At 38.3% G+C, this 27,738-nt stretch overlaps 1 protein-coding gene across 4 annotated transcripts in view; it reads right to left on the reverse strand.

The window, feature by feature from the left end:
* The window catches only part of gria4a (glutamate receptor, ionotropic, AMPA 4a), a 417,233-nt gene that overhangs the window by 60,362 nt on the left and 329,133 nt on the right, over positions 1–27,738 (reverse strand). For 3 of the 4 annotated variants that reach the window (XM_061925858.1, XM_061925860.1, XM_061925859.1), the window contains exon 15: positions 13,377–13,624. In XM_061925858.1, coding sequence (XP_061781842.1) covers positions 13,377–13,624 — 248 coding nt within the window. Of the gene's footprint in view, positions 1–550; positions 666–13,376; positions 13,625–27,738 lie in introns of all 4 variants that reach the window. The other variant, XM_061925861.1, reaches the window with a different exon arrangement.

The following is a 27,738-nucleotide window of genomic DNA, read 5'->3' on the forward strand; positions in this document are numbered from 1 at the left end:
CAAATAAATAAAAAATAAAAAAATAAAAAAAATTTTATGTCGAAGACCCCCTAAAAAACTCTGTATATTGTATTAGTTTTGAAAATGAAAAATGTCAACATATCTAACTAATATTCAATACTTTGTGTTCTTTAGTGGTCCTCAGAGTTGCCACCAGGGGGCGAACGTTCCTGCCTTGTACAGTAACTGCAAATTGTCTCCTGGTATCTATTCCACCTCTTTTTTCCCCCCTTCTGGAAATGTAGCCAACCGAGTGTTGGAGCCAATCATATTTTGCTCAAATCCCAATCTTTGTACGCGTGTCAAGGGGCTGTGAACCTTTTTATGCGGGGTGGAAAAAAAGGTGCACGCCGCTGACAGCAGCTGCAACATGGAGCCAGAAGATGCAACATGTCTCAGGAGGCTTCACTTTTGCCCTATGGCCGGCGCTGCTGGCCCGGGCAGATGCTGGCGTTACTCTCCCAGGACAGGGGGCCATCGCGGGCTCCCCGGCCGGCGACGGGCCCCCCCCGGTCCTTGAGGATGGGGCGGGCGGACAGAGAGGGCTAACCTTGGAATCCCCTCCCCCGCTGCCACATTCTCCTTTGTCATACCACCACTTGTTTTTCAATTTGTCCAACAGGCCCTGCTCGTTGAGCTTGAGCACGGCCAGGTTGACCGCGTTTCTTTAAGGTACAAACAAAAGAGGAGGAGGGGGAGGGGACAGATAAGATAGTTTGGTCAGAGCAAAAGGATGGAGGGACAGACAGATGAGGACCGCAGCCGGGCGGGCGGAGGAAAAGGGTTGAGGGTACAAAGATGGAGGCGCCTCAGGCAACACTCGCTCGCTCTTCATCTCTCCGTCCACAAATATTTGCTTCTTTTGTGTCTTTATTACCAAATATTTTTTTTCACACTTGAATTTGGTGAAATCATTATTTTTTTAAATACACTTTTCCACCTTTTTTTGTACATTGAATTTTTCAAACACATTTTTTTACATTTAATTTTTTTCATTCTGAATTTTTTGTACACTGAATTCTTTTACATTAAATTTTCATGCACTGATTTTTTTCTACACATTTTTTTTAACTAAATTTAAATACACTGATTTTTTTTTCACTGAAGTGTTTTTACACTGATTTTTGGTACGCAGAATTCTTTTACACAGAATTTTTTTTACACTGAATTTTTATACCCTGAATTTTTATACACTGATTTTTTTTGCACTGAATTGTTTTTACACTGAATTTTTATACACTGTTTTTTTCAAACTGAATTTTTTATACACTGAATTTTTATACACTGTTTTTTACACTGAACTTTTTACACAGAATTTTTTACACTGATTTTTTTATGCTGAATTTTTTTACACTGCATTATTTATACACTGAATTTTTTTTACACTGAATTTTTTTACACTGATTTTTTTATACATTGAATTTTTATAAAAAAAATTTACACTGAATTTTTAAAAACATAATTTTTATACACTGATTTTTCCAATTTTTTTATACACTGATTTTTTTTGCACTGAATTGTTTTTACACTGAATTTTTATACTCTGTTTTTTCAAACTGAATTTTTTATACACTGATTTTTTCTTACACCGATTTTTTTAGACTGAATCTTTTTACACTGAATTTTTTTACACTGAATTTTTATACACTGATTTTTTTTGCGCTGAATTGTTTTTACACTGAATTTTTATACACTGTTTTTTCAAACTGCATTTTTTATACACTGAATTTTCATACACTGTTTTTACACTGAACTTTTTACACTGAATTTTTTACACTGAATTTTTTTTAAACTGAGTATTTATACACTGATTTTTCTATGCTGAATTTTTTTTACACTGCATTTTTTATACACTGAATTTGTTTACACTAATTTTTTTATACATTGAATTTTCATACAACTTTTTTTACACTGAATTTTTAAAAACATAATTTTTATACACTGATTTTTCCAATTTTTTTATACACTGATTTTTTTTGCACTGAATTGTTTTTACACTGAATTTTTATACACTGTTTTTTCAAACTGAAGTTTTATACACTGTTTATTTACACTGAATCTTTTTACACAGAAATTTTTACATATTGAATTTTTTTAAACTGAATATTTATACACACATTTTTCTATGCTGAATCTTTTTTACACCGAATCTTTTTACACTGAATTTTTTTATACACTGAATTTTCATACAGTTGTTTTTTTACACAGAATTTAAAAAAACTGAATTTTTATACACTGATTTTTCCAATTTTTTTATACACAGATTTTTTTGCACAGAATTGTTTTTACACTGAATTTTTACACACTGTTTTTTCAAACAGAATTTTTTATACACTGAATTTTTATACACTGTTTATTTACACTGAATCTTTTTACACAGAAATGTTTACATATTGAATTTTTTTAATCTGAATATTTATACACTAATTTTTCTATGCTGAATTTTTTTTACACCGAATCTTTTTACACTGAATTATTTTATACACTGAATTTTCAGACAGTTGTTTTTTTACGGAGAATTTAAAAAAACTGAATTTTTATACCCTGATTCTTCCAATTTTTTTATACACAGATTTTTTTGCACAGAATTGTTTTTACACTGAATTTTTATACACTGTTTTTTCAAACTGAATTTTTTATACACTGATTTTTTCTTACACCGATTTTTTTTAGACTGAATCTTTTTACACTGAATTTTTTTACACTGAATTTTTATACACTGATTTTTTTTGCACTGAATTGTTTTTACACTGATTTTTTATACACTGTTTATTCAAACAGAATTTTTTATACACTGAATTTTCATACACTGTTTTTTACACTGAACTTTTTACACAGAATTGTTTACACTGAATTTTTTTTAAACTGAGTATTTATACACTGATTTTTCTATGCTGATTTTTTTTACACTGCATTTTTTATACACTGAATTTTTTTTTACACTGAATTTTTTATACATTAAATTTTCATACAATTTTTTTTACACTGAATTTTTAAAAACATAATTTTTATACACTGATTTTTCCAATTTTTTTATACACTGATTTTTTTTGCACTGAATTGTTTTTACACTGAATTTTTATACACTGTTTTTTCAAACTGAATTTTTATACACCGTTTATTTACACTGAATCTTTTTACACAGAATTTTTTACATATTGAATTTTTTTTAAACTGAATATTTATACACAAATTTTTCTATGCTGAATTTTTTTTACACCGAATCTTTTTACACTGAATTTTTTTATACACAACATACAGTTGTTTTTTTTACACAGAATTTTAAAAAACAGAATTTTTATACACTGATTCTTCCAATTTTTTTTATACACAGATTTTTTTGCACAGAATTGTTTTTACACTGAATTGTTATACACTGTTTTTTCAAACTGAATTTTTTATGCACTGATTTTTTCTTACACCGATTTTTTTTAGACTGAATCTTTTTACACTGAATTCTTTTATACACTGAATTTTCATACAGTTTTTTTTAAACTGAATATTTATACACTAATTTTTCTATGCTGAATTTTTTTGACACCAAATCTTTTTACACTGAATTTTTTTATACACTGAATTTTCATACAGTTGTTTTTTTTTTTACACAGAATTAAAAAAAACTTAATTTTTATACACTGATTCTTCCAATTTTTTTATACACAGATTTTTTTGCCCAGAATTGTTTTTACACTGAATTTTTATACACTGTTTTTTCAAACTGAATTTTTTATAAACTGATTTTTTCTTACACCGATTTTTTTTAGACTGAATCTTTTTACACTGAATTCTTTTATACACTGAATTTTCATACAGTTTTTTTTACACTGAATTTTTTTAAACTGAATTTTTATACACTGATTTTTCCATTTTTTTTAATACACGGATTGTTTTACACTGAATTTTTTTCATACTGATTTTTTTGTACACTCATTTTTGTACAGTGATTTTTTTTATACTGAAATTTTTGCACACTAATTTTTTTACACCAAATTTTTTTCCACAGAATTTTTTTTATACTGAATTTTTTAGTACACTCATTTGTAATGCTTATTGTATTCAATTAAATTGTCTGCATAATTGTAAACATTTCAGTTCCCAAAATTCAAAGGCTAAAATTCTGTGTCCAAAAGAGCTTTGGTAATAAATGAACCTCCTGATCTAGAAGTGTTAGATCTGTGCCAGAGTTAGATCGTGTCCCCTCCTGCTGCTTTACTACCTTCCTGCTGCTCACACAGTGTGTGTGTGTGTGTGTGTGTGTGTGTGTGGGTGTGTGTGTGTGTGTGTTCACACCACTGAAGAGATTTACTTCCAAACAAAATTCAGGGACAAAGGGTTGAATGTGTTCCAAGGATTCATGGCCAAATCATCAACTGTTCTCAGCTGTGTTCCCTTCAATCTTTGACCATGACCACACTGACTGCGTTTCCATGCACTAAATTACTCTGATTTGCCTCAGAGTAAGCATCCTACAACCCAGGCAATCAATCAAATCATTTAGCAATGCAGTCTGCTGAAAATGATGGAAAGTGCCACTCTACATAGCGACTGACGCTGTGGTCAAAGTCGGAATTGTCACTCAACACACTTTACGATATTTAACACTCTACTGCCATCTGGCGGCTAAAGTGTGTAGTGCAATCCCCAGAATCGTCACGTTTCAAAAAATAAAAATAAAAATTTGGAATGATAAAACAAATAAAATAATAAATACTATTAAAATAATAAAATAACATGAAAATTAAAAAAAATTAAATAACATGACAATTAAAAAAATAAAACAATAAATATTAATAATAATAATTTAAATTAAAATAATAAAATAAAAAATAATACAAATACATTTGAAGGATAAAACAAATAAAATAATAAATATTATTAATAAATATTATTAAAATAATAAAATAACATTAAAAAAATAACATGACGATTTAAAAAATAAATATTAATAATAATTTAAATTAAAATAATAATAACAAATAATGATAATAATTTTGAACGATAAACCAAATAAAATATTAATAAATATTAATAAATACGAATGCAGCTGAGATAGGCTCCAGCTCCAGCAGAAAATAGATGGATGGATGGATGGATGGATTTTTTAATAACAATTAGAATTTAAATAATATAAAAAGAACAATAAATACTAAAATACAAATAAAAAAATAAAAAATACAAATATTATCAATAATAATTGAAATTAAAATAAGAAAAATAAAATACATATTAACAAACTTAAACAATTTAAAAAAATTTAATAAACAAAAAATTCAACACTCTACTGCTATTTGGCGGCTAAAGTGTATAATGCAATCCCCAGATTGGTCACGTTTCAAGTAATAAAAATAATAATTTTGAACAATAATCCAAATAAAATAATAATAAATATTATTAATAAATAGTATTAGTAATTTAAATAAAAAAATAAATACAAATAATGAATAATACAATACAAATTAAAAAAATATAATAGTACATATAATTAATAACTGAAATGAAAATAATAAAATAATAAAAATAATAACAATAATAATTTTGAACGATAAACTAAATACAATATTCATCAATATTAATAAATATAGTTAGTAATTGAAATTGAAATAATGAAATACTAATAATAAATAATACAATACAAATTTCAAAATAAATAAATAAATATTAATAATAATTGAAAGTAAAATAGTAAAATGATAATAATTGAAATTAAAAAAATAAAAATAATAAGAATAATAATTTTGAACGATAAACTAATTAAAATATTAATAAATAATAGTACATATTATTATTAATAATTGAAATAATATTTAAAAAATAAATACTAAAATAAAAAATAAAAATAATAAATATTAATAATAATTGAAATAAAAATAATAAATAATAAAATGCAAAAAACAATTAAAATAAATATTAATACATTAAAACAATTGTAAAACTATTAAATAAACAAAAACAAAAAAAGTGCAGTTTCCCTTCAATTTAGGTTTTGGACACGCATTGCGGATTGCGAGGCCTCTAAGCTCAACAGCACGTGATCGGCCGTCATAGAACGATTGTTTGCTTGGAGAGTGACGAGATATGGACCGAGACAGTGTTCTCTGGGGCCACCTAATCTACCAGCTGTGATTGGCTGAGTGGGGTGAGGGGATGAGAAAACAGGGGGAAAAGATGTATTTGTGAATCATCAACAGCCACATGTCAGCAGTCATCTCCACTTAGGCGGACACGGTACCTTGGTCCAAGGACCAAATACGGCACTATGAGCAGAGGCCCCCGGCCGTGTTTCCACTCGCTCGCTCACGTTAGGGCCCATTGAGAGACCGCAGCAGATTGACCCTCCCACGCACCGTCTGCCACCGTAACAAAACTCCTTTTTGGAGTTTGAGCCAGCGACACACCGGGGAAGTGATAGGACAGACATGTGGTGACTCCCCTCATCACACACTTAGCTCGCCTTTTCTATTGTCAAATGTCTGCTGAGGGGAGGAAAGTTTTAGTCTTAGTTTGACCGAGCCAATTTCTATAAAAGACTCTTGTCGTCTGTTCGAGTCCCCCATTGGTCTGTGTGGCCAGCATTTCCCCCGTCCTCGGACGTGGACGTTCAGCCTCTCCTCATAGTCTCGTCACTTGAAAGCATCTCAGTGCAGTTTCTAAGCATGGAGGGGGGGTGGGGGGGGCTCACGAGAGACGGGGACAGCATGGACAGTGTTACCTGAGAGGTGGTCCTGTGGAAGAAAGCCAACGTAATGGCGGGCAGGTGACGGAATGATGGCGGACGTGGACGAGACACACCATGAGACGGGGGTGGGGGGGGGGTGATGGGAGTCTATGCATCTTTAAGGTGCTGCCGGGTGGAAACTTTGAAACTTTTTGAATAGTCAGGACGTGGGACTCGGGATGGGTGCCGCTCACATTTCCACCGACACGGTACTAAACGGTGCCAGTTTTGGGTACTTTATATCTGTGTGAATCGATAAGAATTGTTTTTTTTTAATACTAAAATCTAATTTTTATTGGAACATTTAAAATGATGATAACTTCTGTCCAGTTGTTTAGTTTTTTTTGTATAGTTTATGGTGTTGTTTTTTTTTGTGTCGCGCCCTTAAAAGTGTTAGTACTGTAAGCATTGCACTTGAGCTGATTATGATCATTTCTGTCCAGTCGTTACATCTTTTATTATTACATTTCTGAGTCAAGTTGGCAATTAAAATTGCAACGTTGCCTAGAGGATATGAACATTTTATATCACGGTTTTTTGTTGTTGCACCCTAAAAAGTGTTAATACTGTAAGTATTGCACTTGAGCTGAGTATGATCATTTCTGTCCAGTGTTTACATCTTTTATTATTATATTTCTGAGTCAAGTTGGCAATTAAAAATTGCAACATTGCCTAGAGGATATGAACATTTTATATAAATTTTTTTTGTTGCACCCTAAAAAGTGTTAATACTGTAAGTATTGCACTTGAGCTGATTATGATCATTTCTGTCCAGTCGTTACATCTTTTATTATTAAATTTCTGAGTCAAGTTGGCAATTAAAAATTGCAACGTTGCCTAGAGGATATGAACATTTTATATCAATTTTTTTTGTTGCACCCTAAAAAGTGTTAATACTGTAAGCATTGTACTTGAGCTGATTATGATCATTTCTGTCCAGTGGTTACATCTTTTATTATTACATTTCTGAGTCAAGTTGGCATTAAAAATTGCAACGTTACATAGATGACATGAACATTTTATATCACGTTTTTTTTGTTGCACCCTAAAAAGTGTTAATACTGTAAGTATTGCACTTGAGCTGAGTATGATCATTTCGGTCCAGTGGTTACATCTTTTATTATTATATTTCTGAGTCAAGTTGGCAATTAAAAATTGCAACGTTGCCTAGAGGATATGAACATTTTATATAATTTTTTTTTGTTGCACCCTAAAAAGTGTTAATACTGTAAGTATTGCACTTGAGCTGAGTATGATCATTTCTGTCCAGTGGTTACATCTTTTATTATGATATTTCTGAGTCAAGTTGGCAATTAAAAATTGCAACGTTGCCTAGAGGATATGAACATTTTATATCCCGTTTTTGTTGTTGTTGCACCCTAAAAAGTGTTAATACTGTAAGCATTGCACTTGAGCTGAGAGTGATAATTTCTGTCCAATGGTTACATCTTTTATAATTACATTTCTGAGTCAAGTTGGCAATTAAAAATTGCAACATTGCCTAGAGGATATGAACATTTTATATCAATTTTTTTTTGTTGCACCCTAAAAAGTGTTAATACTGCAAGCATTGTACTTGAGCTGATTATGATAAATTCTGTCCAGTGGTTACATTTTTAATTATTACATTTCTGAGTCAAGTTGGCATTAAAAATTGCAAATTTACATAGATGACATGAACATTTTATATCACGTTTTTTTGTTGCACCCTAAAAAGTGTTAATACTGTAAGCATTGTACTTGAGCTGATTATGATAATTTCTGTCCAGTGGTTACATTTTTTATTATTACAATTCTGAGTCAAGTTGGCATTAAAAATTGCAACGTTACATAGATGACATGAACATTTTATATCACGTTTTTTTGTTGCACCCTAAAAAGTGTTAATACTGCAAGCATTGCACTTGAGCTGAGAGTGATCATTTCTGTCCAGTGGTTACATCTTTTATTATTAAATTTCTGAGTCAAGTTGGCAATTAAAAATTGCAACGTTGCCTAGAGGATATGAACATTTTATATCAAATTTTTTTGTTGCACCCTAAAAAGTGTCAATACTGTAAGCATTGCACTTGAGCTGATTATGATCATTTCTGTCCAGTGGTTACATCTTTTATTATTACATTTCTGAGTCAGGTTGGCAATTAAAAATCGCAACTTTACCTAGAGGATATGAACATTTTATATCACATTTTTTTTGTTGCACCCTAAAAAGCGTTAATACTGTAAGCATTGTACTTGAGCTGATTATGATAATTTCTGTCCAGTGGTTACATTTTTAATTATTACATTTCTGAGTCAAGTTGGCATTAAAAATTGCAACATTACATAGATGACATGAACATTTTATATCACGTTTTTTTGTTGCACCCTAAAAAGTGTTAATACTGTAAGCATTGCACTTGAGCTGAGAGTGATCATTTCTGTCCAGTGGTTACATCTTTTATAATTATATTTCTGAGTCAAGTTGGCAATTAAAAATTGCAACGTTGCCTAGAGGATATGAACATTTTATATCACGTTTTTTTTTGTTGCACCCTAAAAAGTGTTAATACTGTAAGCATTGTACTTGAGCTGAGTATGATCATTTCTGTCCAGCGGTTACATCTTTTATTATTACATTTCTGAGTCAAGTTGGCAATTAAAAATTGCAACGTTGCCTAGAGGATATGAACATTTTATATCATGTTTTTTTTTGTTGCACCCTAAAAAGTGTTAATACTGTAAGCATTGCACTTGAGCTGAGAGTGATCATTTCTGTCCAGTGGTTACATCTTTTATTATTATATTTCTGAGTCAAGTTGGCAATTAAAAATTGCAACGTTGCCTAGAGGATATGAACATTTTATATCACGTTTTTTTTTTGTTGCACCCTAAAAAGTGTTAATACTGTAAGCATTGTACTTGAGCTGATTATGATCATTTCTGTCCAGTCGTTACATCTTTTATTATTACATTTCTGAGTCAAGTTGGCAATTAAAAATTGCAACGTTACCTAGAGGATATGAACATTTTATATCACGTTTTTTTTGTTGCACCCTAAAAAGTGTTAGTACTGTAAGCATTGCACTTGAGCTGATTATGATAATTTCTGTCCAGTGGTTACATTTTTTATTATTACATTTCTGAGTCAAGTTGGCATTAAAAATTGCAACGTTACCTAGAGGACATGAAAATGTTATATCACGGCTATTGCTGCACCCTAAAACGCGTCAATACTGTAAGTATTGTACTTATTACACACCAGCTGTTTGATTGTAGCGTGCATCTTAGTTGTAGTTTTCATTAACACATTTGGACGTGTTGTAATCGCCATGTAAAATCGCTAATGCTAGTTAGTAGCATGTCAATAGCAAAGCCAGGACTAGGATGAAGAACGCAATTTTTGGAAAAGTGGAGCCTTACGTTGGAGCGTTTTTAGAGCCAATTTCTTTGTTGGTGTTAAAAATGTAGCATGTCAACAGCAAAGCCAATGTATATTAGCATCGAGCTAACGCAATTTTTGGAAAAGTGTAGCTTTACGTTGGAGCGTTTTAGAGCTTTGTTGGCATTAAAAATGGAAGTGTTGTAATCGCCATGTAAAATGGCTAATGCTAATCGGTAGCATGTCAATAGCAAAGCCAGGACTAGGATGAAGAACCTTGGAGACAACAGGACTAGGATAAAGAACCTTGGAGACAACAGGACTAGGATGAAGAACCAACAGGACTAGGATGAAGACCTTGGAGACAACAGGACTAGGATGAAGAACCTTAGAGACAACAGGACTAGCATGAAGAACCTCTGAGACAACAGGACTAGGATGAAGAACCTTGAAGACAACAGGACTAGGATGAAGAACCTCAGAGACAACAGGACTAGGATGAAGAACCTTGGAGACAACAGAACTAGGATGAAGAACCTTGAAGACAACAGGACCAGGATGAAGAACCTCGGAGACAACAGGACTAGGATGAAGAACCTCGGAGACAACAAGACTAGTATGAAGAACCATGGAGACAACAGGACTAGGATGAAGAACACACAGGACTAGGATGAAGAACCTCGTAGACAACATGACTAGGATGAAAACAGGACTAGGATGAAGAACCTCGCAGACAAAAGGACTAGGATGAAGAACCTCGGAGACAACAGAACTAGGATGAAGAACCTTGGAGACAACAGGACTAGGATGAAGAACCTCGGAGACAACAGGACTAGGATGAAGAACCTTGGAGACAACAGGACTAGGATGAAGAACCTTGAAGACAACAGAACTAGGATGAAGAACCTCGGAGACAACAGGACTAGGATGAAGAACCTTGGAGACAACAAGACTAGTATGAAAAACCATGGAGACAACAGGACTAGGATGAAGAACCAACAGGACTAGGATGAAGAACCTCGTAGACAACATGACTAGGATGAAAACAGGACTAGGATGAAGAACCTCGCAGACAAAAGAACTAGGATGAAGAACCTCGGAGACAACAGAACTAGGACGAAGTACCTTGGAGACAACAGGACTAGGATGAAGAACCTCGGAGACAACAGGACTAGGATGAAGAACCTTGGAGACAACAGGACTAGGATGAAGAACCTTGAAGACAACAGAACTAGGATGAAGAACCTCGGAGACAACTGGACTAGGATGAATAACCTCGGAGACAACAGGACAAGGAAGAGGAACCTTGGAGACAACAGGACTAGGATGAAGAACCTTGGACACAACAGGACTAGGATGAAGAACCTTGGACACAACAGGACTAGGATGAAGAACCAACAGGACTAGGATGAAGAACCTTGGAGACAACAGGACTAGGATGAAGAACCTTGTAGACAACATGACTAGGATGAAGAACCAACAGGACTAGGATGAAGAACCTTGGAGACAACAGGACTAGGATGAAGAACCTTGGACACAACAGGACTAGGATGAAGAACCTTGGAGACAACAGAACTAGGATGAAGAACCTTGGAGACAACAGGACTAGGATGAAGAACCTCGGAGACAACAGGACTAGTATGAAGAACCAACAGGACTAGGATGAAGAACCTTGGAGACAACAGGACTAGTATGAAGAACCATGGAGACAACAGGACTAGGATGAAGAACCAACAGGACTAGGATGAAGAACCTCGGAGACAACAAGACTAAGATGAAAACAGGACTAGGATGAAGAACCTCGCAGACAAAAGGAGTAGGATGAAGAACCTTGGAGACAACAGGACTAGGATGAAGAACCTTGGAGACAACAGGACTAGGATGAAGAACCTCGGAGACAACAGGACTAGAATGAAGAACCTTGGAGACAACAGGAATAGGATGAAGAACCTTGAAGACAACAGGACTAGGATGAAGAACCTTGGAGACAACAAGACTAGAATGAAGAACCTTGGAGACAACAGGACTAGAATGAAGAACCTTGGAGACAACAGGACTAGAATGAAGAACCTTGGAGACAACAGGAATAGGATGAACAACCTCGGAGACAACAGGACTAGGATGAAGAAACCTCGGAGACAACAGGACTAGGATGAAGAACCTCGGAGACAACAGGACCAGGATGAAGAACTTCGGAGACAACAGGACTAGTATGAAGAACCATGGAGACAACAGGACTAGGATGAAGAACCAACAGGACTAGGATGAAGAACCTCGGAGACAACAGGACTAGGATGAAAACAGGACTAGGATGAAGGACCTCGCAGACAAAAGGACTAGGATGAAGAACCTTGGAGACAACAGGACTAGGATGAAGAACCAACAGGACTAGGATGAAGACCTTGGAGACAACAGGACTAGAATGAAGAACCTTGAAGACAACAGGACTAGAATGAAGAACCTTGGAGACAACAGGAATAGGATGAAGAACCTTGAAGACAACAGGACTAGGATGAAGAACCTCGAAGACAACAGAACTAGGATGAAGAACCTTGGAGACAACAGGACTAAGATGAAGAACCTCGGAGACAACAGAACTAGGATGAAGAACCTTGGAGACAACAGGACTAGGATGAAGAACCTCGGAGACAACAGGATTAGGATGAAGAACCTTGGAGACAACAGGACTAGGATGAAGAACCTTGAAGACAACAGAACTAGGATGAAGAACCTCGGAGACAACAGGACAAGGAAGAGGAACCTTGGAGACAACAGGACTAGGATGAAGAACCTTGGACACAACAGGAGTAGGATGAAGAACCTTGGACACAACAGGACTAGGATGAAGAACCAACAGGACTAGGATGAAGAACCTTGGAGACAACAGGACTAGGATGAAGAACCTTGTAGACAACATGACTAGGATGAAGAACCAACAGGACTAGATCATATTTTTTCGATTATTTGACTTAAAAAACGTCAATACGTCGGGAGTTTTGTTGTGGTTATCATTAATATTGTTTATCGCTAGTTAGGCTGCAACCTAACATGGCATTTTATGTAACCGGCCGTGGTACCCATCCCTACTTGTGACACCCACTGATGTGTTCCAAGGACCAGGCAGACCGGATGGTTCTGATCAGCCAGACCGGATGGTTCTGATCAGACGAGAAGTTTCCACCGGACAGCAATGGCGTGAAAAAGGCGTGGAAAAAGGCACAGCAGGGTAGGTGGAATATGGCAGCAATAGCACAGTTCCACCGCGGTGACTGTTCCCTATTGTCACACTACTCCACCTACCTTAACTGTGAGCCTTTGGGTGTGGCGATCCCGTATCCTTTGGAGTCCAGGTTCCCGCCCACTTTCATGGTGTCGCAGGGCTTGCGCTGCTCCGTGTACTCGTTCATGGTGGACTCCAGGAGGAAGGCGTACTTCCCCTTGGACTTGCGCACCCGCGCCACGCCCTCCGCCGTGGTCTTGGTGAAGACGGTCGGCTCGGCCGACTTCATGTAGGACCACATCTTCTCGTACACCGCGATTTTGGAGCGCTGCGGAAATGACAGAAGAAGAAGCTGAAATGAATACCTTTGTAGCAGAAATGTAACATTTGCAAGGTCAAATATGTTTAATAACTGTAGATAATAATGTCATCATTAAATAAGAATAGTTCGGTAATTATATCTAGAAGATGAATTTTTATATCGCGTGGACATCGGGGGCAGTACCTCTGGATTGGCAGACCGGGGTGGTGGTTCCTCTCTTTAAGAAGGGGAACCGGAGGGTGTGTTCTAACTATCGTGGGATCACACTCCTCAGCCTTCCCGGTAAGGTCTATTCAGGTGTACTGGAGAGGAGGCTACGCCGGATAGTCGAACCTCGGATTCAGGAGGAACAGTGTGGTTTTTGTCCTGGTCGTGGAACTGTGGACCAGCTCTATACTCTCGGCAGGGTCCTTGAGGGTGCATGGGAGTTTGCCCAACCAGTCTACATGTGCTTTGTGGACTTGGAGAAGGCATTCGACCGTGTCCCTCGGGAAGTCCTGTGGGGAGTGCTCAGAGAGTGTGGGGTTTCGGACTGTCTGATTGTGGCGGTCCGCTCCCTGTATGATCAGTGTCAGAGCTTGGTTCGCATTGCCGGCAGTAAGTCGGACACGTTTCCGGTGAGGGTTGGACTCCGCCAAGGCTGCCCTTTGTCACCGATTCTGTTCATAACTTTTATGGACAGAATTTCTAGGCGCAGTCAAGGCGTTGAGGGGATCCGGTTTGGTGGCTGCAGGATTAGGTCTCTGCTTTTTGCAGATGATTTGGTCCTGATGGCTTCATCTGGCCGGGATCTTCAGCTCTCACTGGATCAGTTCGCAGCTGAGTGTGAAGCGACTGGGATGAGAATCAGCACCTCCAAGTCCGAGTCCATGGTTCTCGCCCGGAAAAGGGTGGAGTGCCATCTCCGGGTTGGGGAGGAGATCTTGCCCCAAGTGGAGGAGTTCAAGTACCTCGGAGTCTTGTTCACGAGTGAGGGAAGAGTGGATCGTGAGATCGACAGGCGGATCGGTGCGGCGTCTTCAGTAATGCGGACGCTGTATCGATCCGTTGTGGTGAAGAAGGAGCTGAGCCGGAAGGCAAAGCTCTCAATTTACCGGTCGATCTACGTTCCCATCCTCACCTATGGTCATGAGCTTTGGGTTATGACCGAAAGGACAAGATCACGGGTACAAGCGGCCGAAATGAGTTTCCTCCGCCGGGTGGCGGGGCTCTCCCTTAGAGATAGGGTGAGAAGCTCTGTCATCCGGGGGGAGCTCAAAGTAAAGCCGCTGCTCCTCCACATCGAGAGGAGCCAGATGAGGTGGTTCGGGCATCTGGTCAGGATGCCACCCGAGCGCCTCCCTAAGGAGGTGTTTAGGGCATGTCCGACCGGTAGGAGGCCACGGGGAAGACCCAGGACACGTTGGGAAGACTATGTCTCCCGGCTGGCCTGGGAACGCCTCGGGATCCCCCGGGAGGAGCTGGACGAAGTGGCTGAGGAGAGGGAAGTCTGGGCTTCCCTGCTTAGGCTGCTGCCCCTGCGACCCGACCTCGGATAAGCGGAAGAAGATGGATGGATGGATAGATGAATTTTTATTTAATTGTACTGTCGGAGGCAGATATTTACATATATCCGAACTTAAGTGTTACTACTTTTATTTCATAGTCATATTTGAAAACAACTCGTGTTCTTCCAATTGTGGTCTTTTGGTTGTCTGCAAAACTGTGTGCTTAACCTTGAATGAGGAATGTTAGAGAGAGCGATAATGAGCATTTGTTTTGACTAGAGAGAGGGAAGAGGGGAGAGGGTTTTGGGTCGGGAAGGCAGACCATTTTGGCGGCGGGATAGAATGTTCTATGCTGGACTGGTCTCAAAAATATATCTGCAAAGCTTTGCCAATATATTACAAAAAAACCTATTCTGTCTCTGGTGGTTTTTCAACTCAGCTTTAAGTGTCGTAAAGAGCTCGGGAGCGACTTGTGACTTGAATTCCCTGGGAGGAACAACTGGTCCAAAACGCAACAGTACAAACCCCGAAACCAGGGAAGTTGGCACGTTGTGTGAATGGTAAATACAAACAGAATACAATGATTTGTAAATCCTTTTTAACTTATATTATAGGACTTTATTGTCATTGCACAAGTACAACAAAACTATGTTTTCAGCACAGATGAGACAAACAAACAGTGTACAGGGTTACAGAACAGGAACGCTGATGGGTCACCAAAGGCGCCCCGTAAAAGATAAGAAAAAGGTAAAATGCTGGGGAAGAAGATAAGTAAAAAAAATACAATCTAGACTGGGCTCCTAGGGGGGCCTAGTCTGGAGTGGGAAAAAACCTCCATGCCATGCACACATAAACACGTTACATTTAATCACGACTACTCGCAACAGAGGGGCGGGAAGTTGGGGCCCTGGAGGTCGACTGCTGCTATGAAGCGCTGCCAGCCGTCCATCACCCCGAGGGGAATCAAGCGGTGGTGAAGGCGTGGGGTCGGGGAGGGGTGTGTGTGTGTGTGTATGCCCATTGTCTTGGGTGTGTCGATGTAATCCATATGTCTGGGGCCGTTCTGCATGCAAGAAAAAGTTTGACTCCAGGTGTCGTTGAGGAGGGATGGAGGTCAAAAGCGTTCATCATTGAGGTGTGTCACACCCCGACTCGGGTGAAGGTAATGTAACCTTTGCAAACCAGACTTTCAAATGTGGCAGTGACCGACAGCAGACTGCCAGAGGAGGATCTCTGTCCTGAGCAAGAGTTTCGGTCTCCATGCATCAAACATCTACTGAGATTGTGGGTGCTTTGTTTTCCTGTCGTTGTTCACCTTTTGACACTTTTTGGGATTTCAATAAATGTTTGTAAACTGTTACCAACTGCGTGCCTCGCCATCCTTGATTTGAAAGTCTGGTTCGCAAAGGTTACATTACCTTCACCCGAGCCGGGGTGTGACATATGGTGGCAGTGGTGGGATCAAACTGTCACATTACCTCCCTCCTCTCCAGCGACAGCAAGTCCAGGGAGACGAGACAGGTAATCAGCTAGCAAGTTAGTTTTGCCAGCTCGATGTGTAACGTTGAAGCAATAGGGCTGTAACGCCAAGTACCATCTGGTGACACGGGAGTTCTTATCCCTCATGGAGTTCATCCAGCTCAATGCCCGGTGGTCCGTTTCCAGATCAAAGGTCCGTCCCAGAAGGTAATAACGTAGGCTGTCCAGTGCCCACTTGATGGCAAGACATTCCTTTTCGATGGCAGAGTACCTAGTTTCTCTGGGATGCAGTTTACGGCTCAGATATAGAAGCGGTTGTTCCTCGCCCTCCTTTCCTTGGGCTAGGACGGCTCCAACCCTAACCCACACCAGAGGCATCAACTTGAACAAGGAATCGCTGGTTGAAGTCAGGACTTTGTAAGACCGGAGAAGAGCATAGAATAGTTTTGACATTCGTGAAGGCAGTTTCACATTTTTCTGTCCATTTGACTGGATTAGAGGATGCTTTGGTTGTCAGCTTGACAAGAAGAGCATGTCATTCATTTAAAAAACCCAACACCTATCCGTCAGCGCCCCTACAGAGTGCCTGAGCGGCTGGTGGAGCCCCCCCAACCATGAAATCCAAACCATGCTGGATCTAGGAGTGATTGAACCCTCAAACAGTGAGTGGTGTAACCCCATAGTCCTCGTTCCTAAAAAAGACAACACAATACGAGTATGTGTTGTCCTCGGGGGATGTTTTCAGAACAGCCTGTTCCTGTTGTTCACAGCGTCAAGGCCATTCGAGGGAGTCAAATCGTAGATTATGACGTTTGTTTTCCGCGAGCAGACATTACAATGACTTGTCTGTTTTATTCGTCCATGCTGGCTGCTCTCATATTAAATTTTTCCTTTTCAGCAAGCTTCTCCATGATGTGATCCATCTTGCGATTCAGTTCAGAAATCGCCCCAGTCTGTGATCCCACAGCCCGGCCCAAACCTTCCATTGCGACGAACAGCCTTTGGGCTCCCTGAGTGGCTGCCATCGTCTTACGAATTTGACGATACACCAGAGCAATGCCCAGCCCAATCAGCGGTTCCAAATAGGTAGATGTCTTCCGCGTCCTCGATGGAAAGGACTGAGAGGCACATGATTCTCCATTTATCCCAGGAATCTCTCACGTATTCGCAGCAATGGTTCCATCAGGGCAGCCAGGCTCCCCAGAACCTCTTTTCCTCGTCGAAAAGATTTTGTCAATTGCGTCGAGAGTCCAGCTGATCATTTCCATGTCTGATGTTTAGATTTGGAGGACAGAGCAAAGAAAGAAGCTTCAAAAAAGTTCAGACAAGACAAAACAAAGAGAGCAAGCAGGGAGAAGAAGGGAGCGGAGAAAAACTGCGACCGCCCTCACCAGAGGCAAGACAGAAAATATATTCAATTAAATAGAGTGCAAAGACAATATACAGGTAAAAGCCAGTAAATTAGAATATTTTGAAAAACTTGATTTATTTCAGTAATTGCATTCAAAAGGTGTAACTTGTACATTATATTTATTCATTGCACACAGACTGATGCATTCAAATGTTTATTTCATTTAATTTTGATGATTTGAAGTGGCAACAAATGAAAATCCAAAATTCCGTGTGTCACAAAATTAGAATATTACTTAAGGCTAATACAAAAAAGGGATTTTTAGAAATGTTGGCCAACTGAAAAGTATGAAAATGAAAAATATGAGCATGTACAATACTCAATACTTGGTTGGAGCTCCTTTTGCCTCAATTACTGCGTTAATGCGGCGTGGCATGGAGTCGATGAGTTTCTGGCACTGCTCAGGTGTTATGAGAGCCCAGGTTGCTCTGATAGTGGCCTTCAACTCTTCTGCGTTTTTGGGTCTGGCATTCTGCATCTTCCTTTTCACAATACCCCACAGATTTTCTATGGGGCTAAGGTCAGGGGAGTTGGCGGGCCAATTTAGAACAGAAATACCATGGTCCGTAAACCAGGTACGGGTAGATTTTGCGCTGTGTGCAGGCGCCAAGTCCTGTTGGAACTTGAAATCTCCATCTCCATAGAGCAGGTCAGCAGCAGGAAGCATGAAGTGCTCTAAAACTTGCTGGTAGACGGCTGCGTTGACCCTGGATCTCAGGAAACAGAGTGGACCGACACCAGCAGATGACATGGCACCCCAAACCATCACTGATGGTGGAAACTTTACACTAGACTTCAGGCAACGTGGATCCTGTGCCTCTCCTGTCTTCCTCCAGACTCTGGGACCTCGATTTCCAAAGGAAATGCAAAATTTGCATGGTTGGGTGATGGTTTGGGGTGCCATGTCATCTGCTGGTGTCGATCCACTCTGTTTCCTGAGATCCAGGGTCAACGCAGCCGTCTACCAGCAAGTTTTAGAGCACTTCATGCTTCCTGCTGCTGACCTGCTTTATGGAGATGGAGATTTCAAGTTCCAACAGGACTTGGCGCCTGCACACAGCGCAAAATCTACCCGTGCCTGGTTTACAGACCATGGTATTTCTGTTCTAAATTGGCCCGCCAACTCCCCTGACCTTAGCCCCATAGAAAATCTGTGGGGTATTGTGAAAAGGAAGATGCAGAATGCCAGACCCAAAAACGCAGAAGAGTTGAAGGCCACTATCAGAGCAACCTGGGCTCTCATAACACCTGAGCAGTGCCAGAAACTCATCGACTCCATGCCACGCCGCATTAACGCAGTAATTGAGGCAAAAGAAGCTCCAACCAAGTATTGAGTATTGTACATGCTCATATTTTTCATTTTCATACTTTTCAGTTGGCCAACATTTCTAAAAATCCCTTTTTTGTATTAGCCTTAAGTAATATTCTAATTTTGTGACACACGGAATTTTGGATTTTCATTTGTTGCCACTTCAAATCATCAAAATTAAATGAAATAAACATTTGAATGCATCAGTCTGTGTGCAATGAATAAATATAATGTACAAGTTACACCTTTTGAATGCAATTACTGAAATAAATCAAGTTTTTCAAAATATTCTAATTTACTGGCTTTTACCTGTATTTAATGTTCCCACTGAGAAATTTTTAAAAACTTTAAAAAATTCCCTTTTTCCTTATTTGAAGTTTTATTTGACTAAAAGGGCATAAAACAAGCAAAAACAAAATCATGAAATAAATAAATACAAACTTCAATCAAAATCAATGTTGTTATGAATTATTGGCCAATTCATGGCTGAAATTAGGCCACATTAAAAAAAATCCACTTTTAAATATTTTTTGGGGAAAATATTTCATATTTTGTGATTGCCAAATAAAAATAAATTTATTTGACTAAAAGGGCATACAACACAAAAAAATCATGAAAGAAATAACACAAACTTATAATCGACGGCTGGATCTGAAGTTGATCTTAAGCGTTGAAAGTAAAAAAAAAAGAAAAAGGTATGACTTATTTTTAACACTTTTATAAGTCGGGCTCTTTTGGATCCTTAAGCATTTTAGTGTCGTTGCTCAAAAAGTAATAATGAATCAAATCAATGTTATGAACTATTGACATATTCATGGCTGAAATGACTTCACATTAAAAATTCCACTTTGAAATAAAAACCCAAAAGCAGTGAAGTTGTCACGTTGTGTAAATGGTAAATAAAAAGAGAATACAACAAATTATTTTCAACTTAATAGACTGCAAAGACAATATATTTCATGTTCACACTGAGAAACTTCATTTTGTTTTTGCAAATAATCATGAACTTAAATTTAATGGCAGCAACACATTGCAAAAAAGTTGTCACAGGGGCATTTTTACCACTGTGTTACATGGCCTTTCCTTTTAACAACACTCAGTAAAGGTTTGGGAACTGAGGAGACACATTTTTGAAGTGGAATTCTTTCCCATTCTTGCTTGATGTACAGCTTAAGTTGTTCAACAGTCCGGGGGTCTCCGTTGTGCTATTTTAGGCTTCATACTGCGCCACACATTTTCAACGGGAGACAGGTCTGGACTGCAGGCAGGCCAGTCTAGTACCCGCACTCTTTTACTATGAAGCCACGCTGTTGTAACACGTGGCTTGGCATGGTCTTGCAGTAATAAGCAGGGGCGTCCATGATAACGTTGCTTGAATGTGACCTCATGGTGTATGTTGGTGAAGTTCCTTATTGCACGTGTGGTCTGCAGAGTCCGACTGCACTGACCAAGCAAGCAGAGGAATCAAAAGGTCATCTTCTCCCCGACGGAGTCGTTCTCCAGCGCTGACATCAGCAGCCAATGAGGTGTGTGTGTTTGTGTGTGCAAGACGATGCGTGACGGACACCTATCCCATAATAATGTCGCTTTTTCCCCCTCCTTCCCTTTTTTATGACTTTGTGTGCCCGACAAAGCCCATCATAGATTCAACCTTCAGACCAGAACTGCTCCTTAACGCCCACACTACTTCTCAAGCTAACTCACGTTGATACTGTATGACGTCTGTTCTGAGAGTCAGTGCGTCTCAGAAGCACAATATAATACAATATAATATATAATATAATATATAATATAATATATAATATAATACATAATATAATAAATAATATAATATAATCACGTGGAATACAATCCAGTCTTCTCTCACAGACATGATCATGTTCAATCTTCACTAACAATGTATGTACAGTATGTTTATATATATATATAAATATAAATATATATATATATATATATATATATATATATATATATATATATATATATATATATATATATATATATATATATATATATATATATATATATATATATATATATATATATATATATATATATATATATATATATATATATATATATATATATATATATATATATATACATATATTTATTAGGGGTGTCAAAAAAAATAGATTTTCAGATGTATTGCGATTCCTTTTTTTAAAGATTCTTAACCGATTAAAAAAGAAATAAAAAATGTTTAAAATAATAACAAATAATAAGAATATATGTATATATATATATATATATATATATATATATATAAGAATATTATAATTATATATATATATATATATATATATATATATATATATATATATATATATATATATATATATTAGGGGTGTGAAAAAAATAGATTTTCAGATGTATTGCGATTCCTTTTTTTAAAGATTCTTAACCGATTAAAAAAAAATCAAAAATGTTTAAAATAATAAAAAATAATAAGAATATATGTATATATATATATATATATATATATATATATATATATATATATATATATATATATATATATATATATATACATATATGTATATTTTTTTTATTTTTTTTTATTTTATTTTATTTTTTTCAAATTGTCCTGTTCAGACCCTCAGACAAATCATATTGTTGATGTAGAAAAAATCGATTTCCAGATTAATCGCCATTCCTTTTTGTAATGATTCTTAATCGATTAATAAAATCAAAAATCTATGTTTAAAAAAAAAAAAAAAAAAAAAAAAAAAAAAAAATATATATATATATATATATATATATATATATATATATATATATATATATATATATATATATATATATATACTTTTTTTTTTCTTTTCAAATTGTCCTGTCCAGCCACTCAGACAAATCATATAGTAGATGTAGATGATCTATATCTGCTGTACACATTTACTTTAGAAAAGATAAGTTTTGGATACTTCTCCTGTTGCCTTATTTGCAAATGCAAAGGGTAATTTCCCCACACCTAGCGTGTGTGTATTTGACTTTATTAAATGTTTGGGTAGAATTTTATCAAACAAAACCAGTTTTCTTTTAAGTAATATAGAAATTTGTCACAACTGTTTATTTATTTTATAGAGGAATGTAGTTAATCATAGAACTGGCATCCGACGTTATTAATAATTATGAATCAATTTAGAATCCCATTTTTGAATCCCATCTGAGCGCGTCTATCAAATCTGAGGTTATCGCGCCACTTTTGTTTTAGCGCTCGATAAAACTTGACGGACCGCGCGAGTGGGCCCGATGCAGAAAAACGATGACTGTGCAAATATGGCGCCGCTCGGACGGAGGGGCCGAGGTGTGACGGTGCGACTCTTTCCCACGTTCCGGAACGTCGAGGGCGAGGAGATGGATGCCGGAATTCACCTTGGAGCATCCGCACTTTGACGAACACATTTAATTATGCATGGACACACACATCTGCTCGGAGGAAGCGACAACACACCCACACACACACACACACACGTGCGTCCATAGGCGTCTGGATAAACACACACACACACATAGAGAGAGAAACACAGACACACAGATAATTAATGGTGGTGAGAGTCCCCCTCAGCTGTGGGGGAGTAAATTGCTTTTTCACCCTCCACAGAGTTGAGCCTGCTCGTTATGTTGATGATGCCAGGACTGTTCACACAAGCAAAAAGTGTCTGCTCCGATAGTCGCGTCCAAGCTGCCACCCAAAGCTCCCCAATCTGTTATTAGGACTACAAACACACACGCCACAGTCCTCAATGATCCTAGGGACCCGGGACCACTGCGGGTGTGCTCATCGTCTCAGGATGAAAAGTTGTGGTCGGGACTCCGAAAGGGGTCGCTGCTTCAGTCTAGACCGGAGCTGTTAGAATAATTATTTATATATTGTCACACAACTTTTATGCTCAAGGGCCGTCGCTATAGTTATTATCAATGGTGCTGAAGTGGTATTTTTCTTCGTCTGTGCAAAGCTGGCAATCCAAAAGATTGCAAGCCAGTCTGGTATCAGCGTCTGTGTCCAGGAACGGCCTGCTGAACTGCCAAGGCCGAACACCGCCGTGACGCAGACAGAGCTGAGACAAGGCGATATCACCAGCGTCAACACATTTGCATTTTTGTATAATCATATATTGTGTCTAACTGGAGTTGTCGAGATTACCCTGAATTGATCCACGTGGACCCCGACTTAAACAAGTTGAAAAACGTATTCGGGTGCTACCATTTAGTGGTCAATTGTACGGAATACAATGGGGAGTCTGTGGTGGGCTCTCCTATTTCTGGGGCTGAGGTTGCTGAGGTAAAAAGCTCCTCGGTGGCAAGGCCCCAGGGGTAGATGAGATCCGCCCGGAGTTCCTTAAGGCTCTGGATGCTGTGGGGCTGTCTTGGTTGACAAGACTCTGTAGCATCGCGTGGACATCGGGGGCGGTGCCTCTGGATTGGCAGACCGGGGTGGTGGTTCCTCTCTTTAAGAAGGGGAACCGGAGGGTGTGTTCTAACTATCGTGGGATCACACTCCTCATCCTTCCTGGTAAGGTCTATTCAGGTGTACTGGAGAGGAGGCTACGCCGGATAGTCGAACCTCGGATTCAGGAGGAACAGTGTGGTTTTCGTCCTGGTCGTGGAACTGTGGATCAGCTCTATACTCTCGGCAGGGTCCTTGAGGGTGCATGGGAGTTTGCCCAACCAGTCTACATGTGTTTTGTGGACTTGGAGAAGGCATTCGACCGTGTCCCTCGGGAAGTCCTGTGGGGAGTGCTCAGAGAGTATGGGGTATCGGACTGTCTGATTGTGGCAGTCCGCTCCCTGTATGCTCTGTGCCAGAGCTTGGTCCGCATTGCCGGCAGTAAGTCGGACACGTTTCCAGTGAGGGTTGGACTCCGCCAAGGCTGCCCTTTGTCACCGATTCTGTTCATAACTTTTATGGACAGAATTTCTAGGCGCAGTCAAGGCGTTGAGGGGATCTGGTTTGGTGGCTGCAGGATTAGGTCTCTGCTTTTTGCAGATGATGTGGTCCTGATGGCTTCATCTGGCCAGGATCTTCAGCTCTCACTGGATCGGTTCGCAGCCGAGTGTGAAGCGACTGGGATGAGAATCAGCACCTCCAAGTCCGAGTCCATGGTTCTCGCCCTGAAAAGGGTGGAGTGCCATCTCCGGGTTGGGGAGGAGATTTTGCCCCAAGTGGAGGAGTTCAAGTACCTCGGAGTCTTGTTCACGAGTGAGGGAAGAGTGGATCGTGAGATCGACAGGCGGATCGGTGCGGCGTCTTCAGTAATGCGGACGCTGTATCGATCCGTTGTGGTGAAGAAGGAGCTGAGCCGGAAGGCAAAGCTCTCGATTTACCGGTCGATCTACGTTCCCATCCTCACCTATGGTCATGAGCTTTGGGTTATGACCGAAAGGACAAGATCACGGGTACAAGCGGCCGAAATGAGTTTCCTCCGCCGAGTGGCGGGGCTCTCCCTTAGAGATAGGGTGAGAAGGGGGGAGCTCAAAGTAAAGCCGCTGCTCCTCCACATCGAGAGGAGCCAAATGAGGTGGTTCGGGCATCTGGTCAGGATGCCACCCGAACGCCTCCCTAGGAAGGTGTTTTCGGGCACGTCCGGCCACGGGGAAGATCCAGGACACGCTGGGAAGACTATCTCTCCCGGCTGGCCTGGGAACGCCTCGGGATCCCCCGGGAGGAGCTGGACAAAGTGGCTGGGGAGAGGGAAGTCTGGGCTTCCCTGCTTAAGCTGCTGCCCCCGCGACCCGACCTCGGATAAGCGGAAGAAGATGGATGGATTGTACGGAATATGTACTGTACTGTGCAATCTACTCATAAAAGTTTCAATCAAACAATCAAAACCCCCTTCCCTCAGCGACAGCTTCAGTGATGTAACCAGGGACCTCGCAAATAAATAGAGGAAGCACGCGGGCTGGACTTTTAGAACGTAGTTTGGATCTGTAACTGTCAAGACTGGGTCCGGGGTGTGTGCTTTTCCAGGATGCAACGGAAAGTTGGCACGGGCGAGACGGGAATTAAGGTACATGATTTATTAATACATCAAAAAAAAGGAATAAACGAAAAGCGCGCACAAGGGCGGAAGTACAAAACTTGACTATAAACACAAAACTTACACAAGGGCAGAAACTATGAACAATTAAACAAAACTTGCAAACTATGGCTTGAATAAAGAAAACTTACTGGGCATGGACAAAAAAGTAGCAGCGTGAACGATGGACATGAAAAGGAGTTAGAAATGTGTCGAGCATAAATGTGGGGTGAGGTCGTCAGGACGAACAACAGAAAATGAATGAACTTAAATACTATGGACATGATTAGTGAAAGCAGGTGCGTGACTCAAAACGTGAAACAGGTGCGTGACGTGACAGGTGAAAACTAATGGTTGCTATGGTGACAAACAAGAGTGCACAATGAGTCCAAACGTGGAACAGGTGAAACTAATGGGGTAATCATGGAAACAAGACAAGGGAGTGAAAAGACAGAAACTAAAGAGTCCTATAACTAAACAAAACATGACTTAAAACAAAACATGATTACACAGACATGACAGTAACTAGAATACAGCCCAAAACACGTGTCTTCCTCATTGAGCCAAATTTAACTCTGTCTCTGCTTGATTCCTTGCTTCTCGTCTGTTTAATAGATGTCATCAGTGTTTGAACCTGACAAGAGCTGGGAAAATATTTCGACTCGGGGGGCGGGGGGCCACATAAATTGCAGTGTTGGGATAGCTTCCCCTGTAGCTTCGCTATAGGGGAATAATAATATAATAATAAGAACTTTGATGGTTCTTTTCCTCTTTGTTCCGGAGGACACGACATCCATATTTTCTCAAAAACAATCTGAAATGTGGACTCGTCAGACCACAGAACACTTTTCCACTTTGCATCAGTCCATCTCGGATGAGCTCGGGGCCCAGGGAAGTCGGCGGCATTTCTGGGTGTTGTTGATAAATGGCTCTGGCTTTGCATAGTAGAGTTTTAAATTGCACTTACAGATGTAGCGACCAACTGTAGTTACTGACAGTGGGTTTCTGAAGTGTTCCCGAGCCCATGTGGGTGATATCCTTTACACACTGATGTCGCTTTTTGATGTAGTACCCCCTGAGGGGTTGAAGGTCCGTAATATCGGTTATATGCAGTGATTTCTCCAGATTCTCTGAAAGTTTTGATGATATTACAGACCGTAGATGGTGAAATCCCTAAATTCCTTGCAATAGCTGGTTGAGAAATGTTGTTCTTAAACAATTTGCTCAGGCATTTGTTGAGGGTTAGGGTTAGGGTTAGGGTTATTTTCAAGGTAAAAACTGATTTTCAATGTTAAAAATGATTTTCAAGGTAAAAAATGATTTTCAAGGTAACAAATGATTTTCAAGGTAAACGTTGATTTTCAAGGCAAAAACTGACTTTCAAGGTAAAAAATGATTTTCAATGTAAAAAATGATTTTCAATGTAAAAAATGATTTTTAAGGTCAAAAATGATTTTCAAGGTAATCAATTATTTTCAAGGTAAAAGTTGATTTTCAAGGTAAAAACTGATTTTCAATGTAAAAAATTATTTTCAAGGTAAAAAATTATATTCAAGGTAAAAGTTGATTTTTAAGGTAAAAACTGATTTTCAAGGTAAAAAATGATTTTCAATATAAAAAATTATTTTCAAGGTAAAAAAGTATTTTCAAGGTAAAAACTGATTTTCAAGGTAAAAGTTGATTTTCAAGGTAAAAAATGATTTTCAAGGTAAAAAAATATTTTCAAGATGAAAGTTGATTTTCAAGGCAAAAACTGATTTTCAAAGTAAAAAATTATTTTCAATATAAAAAATGATTTTCAAGGTAAAAAAATGATTTTCAAGGTAAAAAATGATTTTCAAGGTAAACGTTGATTTTCAAGGCAAAAACTGATTTTCAAGGTAAAAAATGATTTTCAATGTAAAAAATGATTTTTAAGGTCAAAAATGATTTTCAAGGTAATCAATAATTTTCAAGGTAAAAGTTGATTTTCAAGGTAAAAACTGATTTTCAAGGTAAAAAATTATTTTCAAGGTAAAAAATAATTTTCAAGGTAAAAGTTGATTTTCAAGGCAAAAACTGATTTTCAGGGTAAAAAATAATTTTCAATGTAAAAAATTATTTTCAAGGTAAAAAATTATATTCAAGGTAAAAGTTGATTTTCAAGGTAAAAACTGATTTTCAAGGTAAAAAATGATTTTCAATATAAAAAATGATTTTCAAGGTAAAAAAGTATTTTCAAGGTAAAAACTGATTTTCAAGGTAAAAAATGATTTTCAAGGTAAAAAAATATTTTCAAGATGAAAGTTGATTTTCAAGGCAAAAACTGATTTTCAAAGTAAAAAATTATTTTCAATACAAAAAATGATTTTCAAGGTAAAAAAATGATTTTCAAGGTAAAAAATGATTTTCAAGGTAAAAAATGATTTTCAAGG

The sequence above is a fragment of the Nerophis lumbriciformis genome, linkage group LG30, assembly GCF_033978685.3.
Source record: "Nerophis lumbriciformis linkage group LG30, RoL_Nlum_v2.1, whole genome shotgun sequence".
Lineage (NCBI taxonomy): Eukaryota > Metazoa > Chordata > Actinopteri > Syngnathiformes > Syngnathidae > Nerophis > Nerophis lumbriciformis.